The sequence below is a fragment of the Podarcis gaigeae genome, assembly GCF_964106915.1.
Source record: "Podarcis gaigeae genome assembly, chromosome: 8".
Taxonomy (NCBI): Eukaryota; Metazoa; Chordata; class Lepidosauria; order Squamata; family Lacertidae; genus Podarcis; species Podarcis gaigeae.
Genome location: NC_139684.1, coordinates 85,955,109 through 85,971,815, shown reverse-complemented (window position 1 = coordinate 85,971,815; position 16,707 = coordinate 85,955,109). Strand labels below are relative to the sequence as shown.

The 16,707-nt window shown below is 52.1% G+C and overlaps 1 protein-coding gene and 1 long non-coding RNA gene across 2 annotated transcripts in view; both read right to left on the bottom strand.

The window, feature by feature from the left end:
* LOC310851804 overlaps window positions 1–16,707 on the bottom strand; it is a 442,605-nt gene that overhangs the window by 234,888 nt on the left and 191,010 nt on the right. The window lies entirely within an intron of this gene.
* TTC9B (tetratricopeptide repeat domain 9B) lies at window positions 6,244–16,156 on the bottom strand. Its single transcript, XM_083754291.1, has 3 exons — window positions 15,553–16,156; window positions 9,688–9,870; window positions 6,244–6,756 (listed from the first exon to the last, which is right to left on the bottom strand). Exons 1-3 carry the CDS (start codon window positions 15,998–16,000, stop codon window positions 6,674–6,676), a joined length of 714 nt encoding a protein of 237 aa, XP_083610417.1. The 5' UTR covers window positions 16,001–16,156; the 3' UTR covers window positions 6,244–6,673.

Sequence of the window (16,707 nt, the reverse complement as noted above, 5' to 3'; positions counted from 1 at the left end):
AGGAATCACAATGAAAGAATCCTTGGAGGGCAGCCACCCAACGTCTGCTTAGAAATCTCCAACGAAGCAGAGGCTGCCGCCTTCTTCCAAGGGAGTCCTTTCCGCTGTTCTGATGTTCAGTCGGAAATCTCCTCTCTTGTATGCCATGGGTTCGAGTCCTACCCTCCAGAGCGGGAGAAGAGAAGCTTGCTCCATCTCCCACGGGACAACCCCTTGAGATATTTGAAGATGGCGATAATATCTCCTCTTCTCCAGGCTAAATGGACCCAACTCCTTCAGCTGCTCCTGATAGGACTGGGTCTCCAGACCTTTGGTCATCTTGGTCATTGAAACAGGAACTCAGGGTGGCAAACATACATGGCTTTCTCCCCTACATACACACATTTTAACCTCCTGTTAAAAAGTAGAGACATCAGCTTGACAACAAAGGTCCGTATAGTAAAAGCTATGGTTTTCTCAGTAGTGATGTATGGAAGTGAGAGCTGGACCATCAAGAAGGCTGATCGCCGAAGAATGGATGCTTTGGAATTATGGTGCTGGAGGAGACTCTTGAGAGTCCCATGGACTGCAAGAAGATCAAACCTCTCCATTCTGAAGGAAATCAGCCCTGAGTGCTCACTGGAAGGACAGATCCTGAAGCTGAGGCTCCAATACTTTGGCCACCTCAGGAGAAGAGAAGACTCCCTGGAAAAGACGCTGATGTTGGGAAAGATGGAGGGCACAAGGAGAAGGGGATGACAGAGGACAAGATGGTGGGACAGTGTTCTTGAAGCGACCAACATGAGTTTGACCAAACTGTGGGAGGCAGTGGAAGACAGGAGTGCCTGGCGTGCTCTGGTCCATGGTGGGGTCACGAAGAGGCGGACACGACTAAACAACAACAAACCCTGTTAAATAGGTTAGGCATCCAGCGAGCCGCACAGAGACAGGAATTTGAGTTTTCCTAGGCCTCCAACCATTCAACCACACTACCCTGTACTTTGTTAGAGCTGGTAGGGGTTATACAAACACACCTACCAGGGACTCTAGTGATGCTGAACATCTCCTGCGCTCCCTGCCCTTGACACAGCGTAGGATGCTGTTTTAAAGCCACGAGGGAAGGATTTCTTTGCTGTTGTGAAAAAACAGCAAGTCCCCCCCACCCAAAGTCACTTCCACCTCAGATACCTCCATGGCTCCCCCACCCCACCCCCCATTTCTAATTGCCATTGGGCCTGGGTTCGAGGGCAAGAAAGGGCTTCGTTTTCGAGAGGCAGCACAAAGAATGCCATAAGATGAAACTTTGGTTTTTTGTTAAGAGAAAAAGGTGAATGAGAAGAGAAAGGGTAGAATGCTGTAAAATGGCAGGGAGACAGCGGATGGGGAAAGGTTTTCCTCTCACGTAGAACTCGTGGGCATCCAACGAATTTTGGAAGATTTGGGACAGATAAAAGGGAACACTTCTTTATGCAGTGCCTAGATAAACTGTGGAACTCCCTGTGGAGCAATTCTCGCACTCGGCTCCTGCTTCCGGACTTCCTACTGTGAGAAGAGGATGCTGGACTCCAGGGGACATTGGGCCTGATCCAGCAACAGGGCTCTTTTCCTAAAATCTTTATTTGCTGTTACAGTGGTACCTCAGTTTAAGTACTTAATTCGTTCCGGAGGTCCGTACTTAACCTGAAACTGTACTTAACCTGAAGCACCACTTTAGCTAATGGGGCCTCCCGCTGCTGCCGTGCTGCTGGAGCACGATTTCTGTTCTCATCCTGAAGCAAAGTACTTAACCTGAAACACTATTTCTGGGTTCGATTGGCTAACAGGTGCTAATATCAAGGAGAGCCAGGACTCCTGGGTTCTCTTCCCAGGGCTCCAGCCACCCACCCCATCCCTTCATCCCAAACAGCAGTCTTGGCAGCTGAACCTGCGCGTGAACTGAGCATCTCTCTCGCCCTTCTTCCTTAGCGATCCCAGTCACCATAGCAACAGCGGGTACCAAAGGCAGGCGGCTGCAGCAGCAGTAATTCTGGGGATGGAGGCAGAGGTGAGCAGGCACCGTGGCTGCAGGAATATCCTCACAGAGATGGACGGGCGGCGTTAAACTCTCCTGTAGTGCAAGGTCTCCTCCAGTTCTTTCTCATGCATCACACACACACACACACAATCACCTGCGTACTGGGTTTAATCTGGGACCGACGGCTCCTGCCTGGCCCCATAAGCACCACAAACAAGGCCTAGGACAGTGGAGTTAAAAGGGATTCCCAAAAGCACCGCAGCTACACCCGGTTAGGGCAGCAGGTGAGGGATAAATGGATCTCAGGGTAAAATATCTGGGTTACGCAGTCTTGAGAATCCATCCATACCAAGGCAGCATTGAAAATGGGTGTTTCTGTCTCTTTAGCAATTTCTCTGCCGGTGTCGGAGGTCAGGCTGGAACTCCCTGAGTGGCTGGGAGCTGTTTAATCTGTTCTGACCCACTTAAGGGTCTCTCCTGCCCACCCACCCTAACTCCCCATCTCCTGAAAACCCCACAAGGAGATGGGCAAAACTCTACGATGCTGAAACACACACACACACACACAGCCCAGTTCTTGCAAAACTGTCCCTCAGTCTCTGCCAGTCCTAGAATCCTAGAATTGTAGCATTGGCAGGGATCTCAAGGGTCATCTAGTCCTACCCCCTGCAATGCAGGATCTTTCCTGGGCTAAAAGTGGCCCCTCCCTGTGGCCTCTCTGCCTTTCACTTGCCTTTTGGGAGTGGATAGTAGGGTGGGCTGCAGGCCCTGCCATTGGGGTGGATTTAATTTCACAAATATCCGTTCCTGAGGAACTGCGGTGGCCAAGACCCTCCGCAGTGGGCAAGGAAACTTCTGGTTCGCTCCTCCCTCGCCAGGCTCCACAGGAAGTGCTTCGCTTGGAAGAAAACCCCAAATGCACCTGATTATTGTCACTTCTGTTCCTACCTGGGACAGCACCACAGTTGGGGTGTGCTGGTCCAGGGGGGAGGTTACCGTGGGGCGAGGTCCAGGACCTGAGTTGAGGGTCGGCAGACAGTCCTTCTTGGGCGAAGCGGGGTCCACAGCGGGAAGCCGGGCAAGGACAGGAACTCTGGGGGAAACAGGACTGGATGCTGGCCGAAACAGCTCATCAACGACGTTGCTCCCGCAACCTGGGACCGGGCTGACTGGCCTTTATCTTCTCTGAGGCCAGGGGCGGTCCCGGCCCCCAGGTGACCTGCCTCTCCTGGCCTTAAGGCGAGCACTCTTCCTGGGAGAAACCAGTTCCCTTCACCTCTCTGCCCTGAGCCTCTGCAGTTCAGGAGAGGCTGAAGGGTTACTGGGCCCAGGGGGAAGCTCACCTGTAGGCACTGAGTCCTCAACCACCTCTGGAGCCAGAGTGGATTCACCTGGTGCCTGCTCCTGAGGATCCGGCACAGGTGCAGGCGCTTCAGAATCAAGGCCCTGCCCCAGTTCAGCCGGCCCTGGAGGCGGGGACTCCTGTGCAGGCTGGGATTCCTCTGGTTCAGTCTCTGAATTGGATTCCCAGGCCATCACATGGGTGGGGGTGCACGCACTGAAACAGCAGCAGTTGTCTGGATGCTGAGTTGCTGAAGTCTGTCACGTGCATAATGCGCAAACTCTGCGGATCCCTAAGTGTGCCGGTGTCGTTTGGCATTGGTTGCTGTGATGTTTGGGCTGAAGAAAGCTTATGAAGCTCCCGGATGATCGACCAGGAGGGAAAGAACATGCCAGTCTGGCATGTGTCTCTGCCAGAATCCTACTCGAGTGTAGGCTGAAGTCTTGACAGCTGGGTGGGGGTGGTACAAGAGGCTGGTGCATCTCATCTGGCCCAGGGGAGCTTTTGGGCAGCCCCACCCTGTGTCCCTGCCATTCTGCAACCTGTCCTATAGGAACGTTGGAAAGCTGAGTTCCTGAGTCAGGCCCTGGGGTCCACCTGGACCAGTGTTGCCTACACTGGCTGGCAGTGGCGCCTCTCCAGGGCTTGAGGCAGGGAGTCTCTACCTGGTCCCACCTGAAGACACCAGTAGAAATTGAAGACCTCGGCTGATGCTCCACTGCTGAACAACAGTGACCCTCCCTCTCATCTTTCTCCCCCCCCCATGACCTCCCAAGGCTGGTATGAGTAGCACTGCAGATACCAGCGCAGTGCTGGGGGTCCTGCTCTGCTCTCCCTGCAAAAACCCCTCACTCAGGAAAAGAGGACTTCAAGGGTGTTAAAAGTTCTGCTCTGCCAAGTTAGCTCCATCCAAGAACAGTGCTCAGAGACCACCATGGGCCCCCCACAAGCCACACTTTGCAGGATGTCAGGGAGACCTCCGCCCCCAAACCCAGCTTGTCAAATATGTCACTCAAATGAAGGAGGTGGGTCACTGGAAAGACGACCGTGCACTGTTCCTACGGTTCAGGCCTCTGAACATCTTCACTGGGTGTCCAGATGTGACCCTGCCAAATTGGAGGGCCCCCCTGCCCCCCCATGCCACCAGTATTAAGCATGGGGGTGATTTCTGTTGGAAGTGTTGGGATGCAATTCAGATTGTATTGAAGGCGGTCTGCAGAGGAGAAAGAGAGAGGGAGGACCAGCCAAGGGAGTCACTTCCTGCCTTTGCTCCTCCCGCCTCCCTGTGGAAGGGACGTGGGTGGCGCTGTGGTCTAAACCACCAAGCCTCTTGGACTTGCCGATCAGAAGGTCAGCGGTTCAAATCCCCGCGACGGGGTGAGCTCCCGTTGCTCGGTCCCTGCTCCTGCCCACCTAGCAGTTCGAAAGCATGCCAGTGCAAGTAGATAAATAGGTACCGCTCCGGCAGGAAGGTAAACAGCGTTTCCGTGCGCTGTTCTGGTTTCGCCAGAAGCGGCTTAGTCATGCTGGCCACATGATCTGGAAGCTGTCTGCGGACAAACGCCAGCTCCCTCGGCCTATAGAGTGAGATGAGCGCCGCAACCCCAGAGTCGTCTGCAACTGGACCTAATGGTCAGGGGTACCTTTACCTCTCTGTGGAAGAGGAGACACCTCTGTGCGTCTCTTCTGCTGAGGACAAAGGGCGGGCAGGTGGGTCTTTGTATCCCCCCCTTAGTGAGACAGAACTCAGATCTTCCCGGTCAAGCATTTTCTTTCCTTTAATAAACTTAGCTTTCTTATTTTCTTAAACTCAGTGTGGTTCTAACCAGGGGTAAAGTGGGGTCCTCCAACCAGCAGGGAAGGCAAGGCTCAGGTCAGCCTCCAAGCTGTGCGTTAACTCGACACACATCTTCCGGGAGAAGACAGACAGACAGACCAGGAGACCATCCTGAATCTGGACTCTCTCTCTCCCTTGATCTGAGCCGACCCTCTGAAGTGCAATCGTTCCCCTGGGTTGCAGCTCCTTCTTGGTAACATTCTGAGCCCTGCTCCAACTGGCTCAGTATTTTCAACATGGCCGGGATGAGGCTCCCTAGGGTTTGGGTCAGGGAATCTCTCCCAGCCTTTCCTGGAGATGCTGCCAGCAGGGATTGACCCTGGGGCCTTCTATATGCAAGGCAGGTGACCTCTCACTGAGCTATGGCCCTTTCCTCCCTCCTTTCGACACCTTGGATCGCATTCTCTGAGAACAAGGGAGCAATCATGGCTCCTTGGGACTCTGGTTGAGCTGCTTAGCTTAGAACCAGGAAACCCTCTCCTACCCAAAATTATCTTTCCTAAAATAAAGGCCTTTGCTATTTTACAAAGGCAATCCCTCTCTCCTAACCAGATTCGCAAGCTGATTGCTTGCTCTGCACACCAGGTCCAAGAACCTTGTGGATTTCTTGTTTGAGGAAAGGGGGAGGCTGCTGTCCTCTCCCCCTGCTCCCTGCTGGGGAGGGACAATGGCCAGATCCAGCAGGGCTCCCCTTTGGCCCTTAGCCCCACAACATTTCGTAGAATCATAGAATTGCAGAGTCGAAAGGGGCCCTAAGCACCATCCTGCCAAACCCCTTCCAGTGCAGGAAAACGCAGCTGACCCATATGGGTATCGAACCTGCAACCTTAGCTTTATCAGCACCATGCTCTAACCAACTGAGCTACTGAAGCGAAGTGCTAGGGGCTGCCTCTTCACACCTGGGGGGTGTCTGGGAGCTCAGAGGGGAAGCCATCCTTTCTGGAGGTGAACAGGGTGCCATGAGGGTGTTCAGGAAGGGAGGAGAGATGTAAATAGAGTGGAAAGGACACCCTGACCCCAGATTGATAACAGGGCACTTGTTCTCAGCCCCACCATCTTCTGCTTATTGGGGGGGGGCATCTGCTCTAAGGGCTGACTTCAACTCTCCCCAATGGCACCCTGATCTGCTCCTTCTGGGGTGCCCCTCTCTGCTCCCAGTGCCCCATAGCCAATCTGACAGAGGCACATCTTGCAAATTCTCTCGGGGTTTTCTTTTGTTTTTTTGGTTTGGTTTAGGTTTTTGTTTTTATATAGAAAAAGGCAAAGCACAAAGAAGCAGCCCCCAACAGTGTTTTGGCAAAATGCTACATGGTCAAGTCCCGATCTGTCCTTCGTGGGCAGCATAGCTCTGAGCTGGGGGTTTTCTGGCTGCCGTGGCACCCGCCAGGGGCTCGCTGGGCACCTGGCGGCATCTTCCTGGGTCCTGGAGTGCAGCGGGTGGTGGGTTCAGGGCACGACTGGCACCACGTGCAGAAGCCTCTGTCTGTCTCCGATGGGGCAGCTACGCAATCATTTCCTTCTCCCGCTGGCTGCAGCGGCTGATCTTAATCTCTGTCAGCTGGATGTAGCGTAAGACATTGGTGTCTGCAAGGAAAGGGAGAGGCAGAGCCTGTGAGGAGGAGGAAGAGGAGCCACGGCAGCTCTCCCTTCCCTGGCCACATCCTGCAAACCCAAGACAAGTCCTCCTGCCCAGGGTCAACCCTCCCCAGCCATAGCTGTCAACTTACAGATTTGAAAATAAGGGACCAGCAGCCTTGAAAATAAGGGATCAGCAGCCAAAATAAGGGATTTTAGTCAACCAGCAGCCAAACGAAGCCTCAAGTGGTGGTTCCCACAGCGCAGCAACCCGGCAAAGGGGATGCAGCAAGGAAAACCACCGTCACCTCTCCGCTGGGAAGCGCTGAGCAAAGGCAAGTCTCCAGGCAATGCGGCCAATTTGATCGGCACAAGGCATGCAAGCTCCACCCCCCAGTCGTTCTTAGACTCCTTATTGGGTGAGCAATGCAGCCAAGCAACACAGTTGGAGCCTCCCTCCTCCCTGGCCAGCAGGGAGGGAGGGAGGGAGAGGAGCTGCTTCCTTTAAACCCGGGAAATTTAAGGGACATCATCAATAAGGGACAGCAGCGGGACACAGCGCTGGGATAAGGGACTGTCCCACCAAATAAGGGACGCTGGACAGCTATGTCCCCAGCTGGTTCAGCCAGGTCCCATTCAGGGAGGGGTCCTTCCCAGCCAGCCCTCCTAGTCACGGTCCTTTTAAGCTGTAGGTGCTGCCAGGGGTTGAACCCAAAACCTTTGCACCCCAAAGGTGTTCTGTGCCACCGAGCTGTGATTTCAGGCCTTGCCACCTTCCCTTTCCACAGCCAATAATATCCCCTGCCTCTCCCTCCCAGCAAGGCACAAGCAAGTGAAATAAAAAAAGTTAAGGTCTTATATATATATAATAAGTATTCATAACTGCATATATAAACCACATGTCTGAAACCCCACAGAAAAAGTCCTGAAACCATTTTGCTCCTCCCAAATTGACCTCAAATATTTCTCTACAAGGTCAAAGGAAAATGGAAAAGCCTCCCCATTGTCTTTTCAAGACAATGTGCCAGTGTGGTGTAGTGGTTAAGAGCGGTAGTCACGTAATCTGTCAAACCGGGTTCGCGTCTCCGCTCCTCCACATGCAGCTGCTGGGTGACCTTGGGCCAGTCACACTTCTTTGAAGTCTCTCAGCCCCACTTACCTCACAGAGTGTTTGTTGTGGGGGAGGAAGGGAAAGGAGATTGTTAGCCGCTTTGAGACTCCTGAAGGGGAGTGAAAGGCGGGATATCAAATCCAAACTCTTCTTCTTCTTCTTTTCCTTCACAAATCCTGTCTTAAGGGTATGTCTGTGTATGAATAGGGTGAGTCTGTGACCTGGCTCAGGAACTAAGTATTTATCATTACAAAAGACTGGCCAGGCTCCCCAGGGTATCCAATCAAGTGAGCATTAACAGGTGACCTGCCAGACAGGAGATAAACAATGCACTCAGATTTCTGCTGTAGACCGCCTCTTCTGTGATGTAGGTACGATGTTTCTTGGACTCCAGGGCGGGCAATTTAAAATGTCTATATAAGGGCGGACACACCTGGGTTCTGGGTCCTCCTCCTTCTCCTGCATGTGAGGGGAGCACCCTGTTGCAACAGTTCAATAAAGATCAAGCTTACGAGCTGCTTTGCTTCTCAATATTCTCTGGTTGGCCTCTGCTATTTTCTCTGACCTACAAAGGACTCTATAAGGGCTCTTGTGTCCCCCATAAAGGAATAAGGGCAGATTTTTGTTTATTACACAAGGCATGCACCTTCTTATGAAGAAAGCTTGCAGTGTTTGGGGCTTTTTAGCTCAGAGGAAAGGCAGGTGAGAGACGACGTGATAAGGAGTTTATAAAATTAGGCATGGCCTTAAGAAAGCCAACAGAGAAATACTCAAAGTCGTGGGGAAGCTGAATATTGGAAGAGTCTGGGTAGGTAAAAGAAAGCCCTCCTTTTACCTATGGAACTCCCTTCCACAGGAGGCAGAGGTGGCTATAAAATAAGATTAGAGTAATTCATGATGGAGGAGAGGGCTTTGGATGGCTATTAGCCAGGATTATTGTTCTCTGCCTCCACTGTCAGAGGCAGCTGTTGTAAACAAAAAATTGCCCTTTCCCCTTATGGGGTATCCAAGAGCCCATATAGAGTCCTTACGTTGGTTCCCTATCAGTAGGAGAGAATAACAGAGGCCAACCAGAGAATATTGAGAAGCAAAGCAGCTAGTAAGCTTGATCTTTATTGATCTGTTGCAACAGGGTGCTCCCCTCACCTGCAGGAGAGAGGAGGAATCCAGAACAATGGCGCGCAAGGCCTTATAAAGACTTTTGAAATTGCCACCCTGTAGATCAAGACCACCCCCAGAAACATCACACATACATCACAGAAGGGATGTAACCTAAGACCACTCCTCAGATACATCACACCTACATCACAGAAAAGGCGGTCTTAAAACAGAAATTTGAATGTTGTTTTTCTGCTGTCCTCCTGTCTGGCAGGTTACTTGATTGGATTTCCTGGGTAGCCTGGCCAGTCTTTTGTAATGATAAATACTTAGTTTCTGGGCCAGGTCACAGGGTCACACCCTATTCATATCTTAAATGTGCCCTGAAGACAGGATTTGTGAGGAAAGAGACAATGGGGAGGTTTCCCACTTTGACCTTGCAGAGAAAACATTTGCTCAGTTTAGGAATCAAAATGGTTCCAGGTCGGTCTTCCTGTGCTGATCGATGTACGTGCGGTTATGAACATTACCGTATATCTAAGGCCTCAAAATTCCTATCACACAGTAATGCTGGAAAGCACAGGAAGGGAGAGTTGCTCTTGTGTTCAAATCCTGTTTGTGTTCAAATCCTGTCTGCTCTTTGTGTTCAAATCCTGTTTGCAACTGCCCCTTCCACTCCCACCCCCTTGCCCCACCTCTCCCTCCTGCCACGGGCCAAGCAAACCACCTACCTGCAGGCTCCAGGCTCTTGGCCTCTTTCAAATAGAGCAGGGCGTTGTCGTAGTCGCCCAGGTGGTAGAAGGCGATGCCCGCCCGGTACATGGCTTTGAAGTTCCTCTTCTCCTTGGCAAGAACCTTGAGGCAATAGTCCCGCACCCTCTCATAGTTCACCAGCTCCGATTGCAACAGGCAGGCTGGAGAGAGAGAGAGAGAGAGAGAGAGAGAGGTTGGGATGTGAATAGATCAGGAGTAGGCAAACTAGAAGGTCGGTGGTTCGAATCCCCGCGACGGGGTGAGCTCTCGTTGCTCGGTCCCTGCTCCTGTCAACCTAGCAGTTCGAAAGCACACCTGTGCAAGTAGATAAATAGGTACTGCTCCGGCAGGAAGGTAAACGGCGTTTCCGTGCGCTGCTCTGGTTCGCCAGAAGCGGCTTAGTCATGCTGGTCACATGACCCGGAAGCTGTACGCCGGCTCCCTCGGCCAGTAAAGCAAGATGAGCGCTGCAACCCCAAAGTCGGCCACGACTGGACCTAATGGTCAGGGGTCCCTTTACCTTTACCTAGGCAAACTAAGGCCCGGGGACCGGATGCAGCCCAATCGCCTTCTCAATCCGGCCAGCGGACGGTCCAGGAAACAGCATGTTTTTACATGAGTGGAATGTGTTCTTTTATTTAAAATGTATTTCTGGGTTATTTGTGGGGCATAGGAATTAGTTCATTTCCCCCCCAAAAATATAGTCCGGCCCATCACACGGTCCGAGGGACAGTGAACCGGCCCCCTGCTGAAAAAGGTTGCTGACCCCTGGAATAGATGCTAGGAGAGGGCCCTCTGGCGGTTCCCTCACTGCGAGAAGTGGGGTACAGGGAACCAGGCAGAGGGCCTTCTCGGTGGTGGCACCCGCCCTGTGGAACGCCCTCCCACCAGATGTCAAGGAAATAAACAACTATCTGACTTCAGAAGACATCTGAAGGCAGCCCTGTTTAGGAAAGTTTTTAACATTTGGTGGTTTATTGTGCTTTTAATTCTGTTGGGAGCCGACTAGAGTGGCTGGGGGAACCCAGCCAGATAGGCAGGGTATGTATGTATGTATGTATAAATAAATAAATAATTGATTATCCTTCCTTCCTCACGTTTGTGAGTTCATCAGAGTGTCATCCATTTGCATCTTAAAAGGGAAGCTTAGATAGGCCAATTTTAGCCTTTTAGTTTAAGGAATCCAGGATGCTTTAAGTAAGGCAGACTGGATTCTCCTGGTATTTCCTCCCCTTTAAAATAACAATCACACAAACAGCCTTGCAGAAAAGGTAAAAAATAGCATTTGCTCTCTCATAATACTTGCTGAAGTGTAACAGATGCAGCAGCTTTGTTCAGGCAGGCTGAACACAGTAATTCAATTACAAAGACATACAGTGGTTTACAAATTTAATCTGTTCCAGAAGTCCGTTCTTAAACCAAAACCATTCTTAAACCGAGGTGCGCTTTCCCTAATGAGGCCTCCCGCCGCCGGTGCCCTTCTACCGTTCAGATTCCGTTCTTAGACCAAGGTACAGTTCTCAAACCGGGACACTACTTCCAGTTTTGCAGAGTTCGTAAATCAAATTGTTCTTAAACCGGACTGGTCTTAAACCGAGGTACCACTGTACTTAAGTCTAGCTTTGAATGCAGTCTGAGCAGGAGCTGAGACGTAGCAGATGTTCTCGCATTGCTGGCAGGGTAGGGGAAAAGATAGAAAGAGAGCACACCAAGGCAGGTAGGAGCACAAACTGCTATGCCCCCGGCCTCTCCGTCAGGGCACAGTAGGAGTGTCTCTCAGAGTTCTCTCTTGCAAGTTTACAGAAAATCTCTGTGAGCTTCAGCTGCTATCCTGTGCCTGTCTACCAAAAATGAATTCTGGTCCTGAATGGGGTAACTGTGCCCCTGAAGGACCAGGAGCGCAGCCTGGGTGTCATTTTGGACTCACAGATGTCCATGGAGGTGCAGGTCAATTCTGTGTCCAGGGCAGCTGTTTACCAGCTCCATCTGGTACGCAGGATGAGACCCTACCTGCCCGCAGACTGTCTCGCCAGAGTGGTGCATGCTCTAGTTATCTCCCGCTTGGACTACTGCAATGCGCTCTACATGGGGCTACCTTTGAAGGTGACCCAGAAACTACAACTAATCCAGAGTGCGGCAGCTAGACTGGTGACTGGGAGCAGCCGCCGAGACCACATAAGACCGGTCGTGAAAGACCTACACTGGCTCCCAGTACGTTTCTGAGCACAATTCAAAGTGTTGGTGCTGACCTTTAAAGCCCTAAACGGCCTCGGTCCTGTATACGTGAAGGAGCGTCTCCACCCCCATTGTCTAGCCTGGACGCTGAGGTCCAGCACCAAGGGCCTTCTGGCGGTTCCCTTCCTGCAAGAAGTGAGGTTACAGGGAACCAGGCTGAGGGCCTTCTCAGTAGTGGCACCTGCCCTGTGGAACGCCCTCCCACCAGATGTCAAAGAGAAGAACAACTACCAGACTTTTAGAAGACATCTGAAGGCAGCCCTGTTTAGGGAAGCTTTTAATGTTTGATGCATTACTGTATTTTAATATTTTGTTGGAAGCCGCCCAGAGTGGCTGGGGAAACCCAGCCAGATGGGCGAGGTATAAATATATTATTATTATTGTTGTTGTTGTTGTTGTTGGCTTGACTACACTTAAAATATCCCACAGGAGAGTTAGTTAATGAGGGAGCCAGGGAGACCATACGCCCCCTCCAGCCGTTTCCCAGGTGGCTCCTTCTGAATCCTTGCCCATCCTGATCCTGCAAACCTGCATGCTGCTCCCTCTGGCCTTTGCGCAATAGCGCTACGTGGCTTTTAATGCAACCACTATCAACGATATTTATTTTTTTTAATTAAAAAAATATATTTTAAATATTTATAAACCACACTTTCATGGGAAAAGAACAAGGCCTAGCACAGAACAGGACAGAATGCCAGGATACAGCCCCCACCCAGCTGGCCTTTCAACAAGCTGCATCGTTGGGGCACGGGTGGCGCTGTGGTCTAAACCACAGAGCCTAAGGCTTGGCGATCAGAAGGTCAGCAGTTCGAATCCCTGCGACAGGGTGAGCTCCCGTTGCTCGGTCCCTGCTCCTGCCAACCTAGCAGTTCGACAGCACATCAAGTGCAAGTAGATAACCAGGTACCACTCTGGCGGGAAGGTAAACGACGTTTCCGTGCGCTGCTCTGGTTTGCCAGAAGCGGCTTAGTCATGCTGGCTCCCTCGGCCAATAAAGTGAGATGAGCGCCGCAACCCCAGAGTCGGCCACGACTGGACCTAATGGTCAGGGGTTGACATATTGTGTGATTCATAAAAGTCGCCAAACCAAAAGAAGCGGTCGGGTGTCACCAACAAGAGCTAGCGTCGCTCTGGTGCAACGGCTAGAGTGCTGGCTCATGGCCAGAGAGCCCTGGGTTCAAATCTCTTCACTCAGCCATTAAGCTCTCCAGGCCAGTCACTAAATTTATGCAAAATTCATCTTGCAGTGTTGCTGTAAGAGCAGAATGGGGCTGGGAAATGTTGGGTCTTCTCTGATTTTATTTTATTTTTTGAAGAAATGTTGTCCGTCCCCCCCATATGTGGTGAAGATGTTGGGAAATGGTCGTAGCAACTATTGAGGAAATGGCTCAATTATATTGCACAAGAGGCAATGTAAATATTAAAGCGTATCGAACACAAAGGCCACGTCTTATGCTACATGCGAGAAATTCCCTTTGCTAAGACATAGAAGCCAAGCTGGATACCAAGAAGAACAACTAATTAGGAATTAGCTAATTAGAGAACTAATGAGTATGTTACACCCGGTCTCTAAAACAGGAAGAGAAGGAAAGAGGGAACTGAACCATAGAATCCAATATATTAAGTATTGGGTTTCCCTGACTTAGGGGTCGGCTGCTGGCTGCCATAGGCAGTATTATTACCCCTTCTTATCTTTTGGGAGATACACATATAAATAAGTAAGGATTTGTATAATATTAAAACTTCATAGGATTGTAGCAAATACCAAGAGATGTGAATATTTGAGATTATAATTGAGAAGCACTTACACCCCTTCCCTTTCTTCATGTTGTTGTTGTTGTCAAATTAAATTTATAATTTTAATTTAATTTTAAATTTTATAATTTTAATTTTAATTTATAATTATAATTTCACAGAATAAATGGTATTGTCTGGATTTGTATGACCATTTGACTTAAAAAGGGGAGTGGGGAGTGGCAGAGCCTTGTACACTGACCTGATCTCCTTGGAAGAAAGGTAGAAATAATAATAATAATAATAATAATAATAATAATAATAATAATAATTTATACCCCACCCATCTGGCTGGGTTTCCCTAGCCACTCTGGGCGGCTTCCAACAAAATATTAAAAATACAATAAAAGATCAAATGTAATACTTCTGAATTTCGAGGGGAATAAATGGATTTCAGTCCTAGCATTCAAAAATTTTATGTCAAAATCGTAAATGTTGGTGAATGAGATTTGCATGGTTCTGTTTCATCCCCAGCAGGAGGTACCCAAAGAAAGAGGAAGGAGAAGGTGAGGGAGGGGCAAGGAGGGTCAAAGGTCAAGGAGGGGGGGTCACTGCCAGAGGGGAGGCCACTGCCAATATACAAAAGTCTTAAACACATACACCTAGTGGATTCCCAAGGGAATCTTCAACCCTTGGCCTTGGCTGCGATGTTCCTCCTCTCCGCTTGGAAGAGGAGGACCTTGGGAGATGGACCAGTGGGTGGGTGGGGAGAACATCCCTTGGACTTTGTGAGATTTTGAATATTTTGTTAAGGGAGGGGTGGCCATCTGGCCAGCACCATCACTGGCCACCTCACCATCCCCGGCTCTTGGGTCTTCTAAACATTTTCTCAGAGGGCAGGTGGACACCCTAGCCATAAGGCAGCATTTTCTGCCTCACCCCCTGCCCTCCCCAACTTGATTCCTCCTGGCACCACTTCCAGGGGCTGAGCCTTTGACTTTGGCCCTTTGGGCTGGAGGCTTCTCTGCTTGGTATCATCCTGGCAACCTGAATAGCCCCCCGGGAACCCTGTACCTGCAACGCCAGGCCTTTCCCTGTGAGAGCTCTGGGTTCAGATCTCCACAGACACCCCCCTGAAGAGCTGCAAATTCTCTGGTGCAAAGGGGACCCCCCTAAACGAGGGACATCCTTGCCCATTTCCCAGAGAGGGCGCTTTTGACTAGGAAGGGATCAGAGGCTGGCTCTTGGCCCCAATTTGGGGTGCCAACTTGAATAAAAGACAGCGGACGCTGGGGTTGCGAACGTGATCCGTGCAGGAAACACGTTCGCAACCCGCAGCATTCGCAACCTGCGCACGTGTGGGTTGCAATTCGGCACTTCTGTGCATGCGCAAAGCACAATTTAGTGCTTCTGTGCATGCGCAAGCGCTGAAACCTGAGATTAATCTGTTCTGGTGCTTCCGGGTTCGGTGCAGTGCGCAACCCGAAATTGCACAACCTGAAGCATCTGTAACCCAAGGTATGATTGTATTGTGGGGGCCCAGGTAAGCCCCACCCTGCATAATCACACACTATTTGAATGGCAATGCCCGTCAACTTAGAAGGGGCAGCCCCCTCAAATATTCTTTCCCCTAGGAGTAGGAAAGCAGGATTGGAAAGGGCTCCCCCTGCCGGCTGGACACGGGAGGCGCATGAGAGGGAGCCAGAGACACGTCTGAAGGCGGGACAGCTTCCTCACGACACTGGGGTTCTCCCGCACCCTTGGAGTACCTTCCAAACTGGGAGGGGGGGTCCCGTTGCCAGGCGAGGGCCCCCACCTTCCTCTGGGCCTGGCACACAGCTCCCCCCCCAAAAGAGAATATGCCCCAGCCTTACCCGTCAGGCTGTTGTAGCACTCGATCTCGGTGCCCTCGACCAGCGCCCGCTGCTCCTCGGAGAGGCGCTGCTGCCACCCGGCCCTCCGCAGCGGGCTGCTGCCCTCCTCGGCCTCCAGCCCCTTCAGCTGCAGCAGCGCCCGGTGGTACTTCCCGATGGCCTCGCGGAACTTCTTCTGCTTGTAGCAGCGCCCGCCCTCGGCCTTGAACTCCACCGCCTGCCGGATCTTGGCCTCCAGGTCCGGCTGGGGCTCGGCGGCGCCCGCGGCGGCCCCGCGCAGGTGGACCCGGCCGCCCCCGACGGCCGCCCCTCCGCCGCTGCTGCCCCCTCCGCCCCCGGCCTGCGGGCAGCTCCTCTTGTAGGGGCTGCGCTCGTCCATGGCCCCCCTCACAGGCCCATGCTCGGGCGCCTGTCTCCGCTGCACCAGCTGGAAGAGCGCGCTGTGCATCGACGGCGCCCCGGAGCGGAGCTTCAGCACCAGGGACAGCGCGCTAGCGGTGCATTGTGGGAAACTCCCTCCGCATCAGCACCGCCGGCCCGGCTGACCTCGGATGTCTCGGCGCCCAGCAAGGAGGCGGCGGAGGCAGGCGCCCTTCCGCTTGCAGGGACTGGGGACGGGAGGGGGGGGAACGCAAAGGCAGGGAGGGGCCACAGGGAAGCCCCGCCTCCTCGGGAGTATCGCGGGGGTGGGCGCGGGTGGGGTTGTGCCGGGAACGCCGTTTCCTGGCGGAGGGTTTCTGGTGGAGAAGCGCTGGAAGCTGCCTCATGAGAAGACCCCGAATTGCAGTCTCCTAACGGGACACCCAGGGGTCATCTAGTCCAACCCCTGCTGTAACCATGCCAGACCATGGCTGCCTAGAGGTCCAAGGCAGGGGGCGAGTGCCAGCCGTTCCTGGAGAGGCTGCCAGGAACTGGAGCCACCTGCAGGCAGACAGGTGGGGTAGCTCAGTTGGGAGACTCTTAATCTCAGGGCCATGGGTTCAAGTCTCACGCTGGGCAAAATAGTCCTTCGTTGCAGGGGGTTGGGCTAGATGACCCTCGTGGTTCCTCCCAGCTCTATCATTCTATGATTCTATAATGCCAGGGCATATCTGCAAGGGAATGGCTCCTTCTGAGTGGGAAGAATGTTTATCCAGCTCGCCTGCTAGTGATGTC

Bases quoted from the DNA above. Each gene is read 5' to 3' on its own strand.
- TTC9B (XM_083754291.1), bottom strand. From the start codon at position 16,000: ATGCACAGCGCGCTCTTCCAGCTGGTGCAGCGGAGACAGGCGCCCGAG. The intron at 9,871-15,552 runs GTAAGGCTGGGG...CTCTCTCTCCAG, and splicing joins GTGCTACAACAGCCTGACGG to CCTGCCTGTTGCAATCGGAG. The intron at 6,757-9,687 runs GTAGGTGGTTTG...CTTTCCTTGCAG, and splicing joins CAAGAGCCTGGAGCCTGCAG to ACACCAATGTCTTACGCTAC.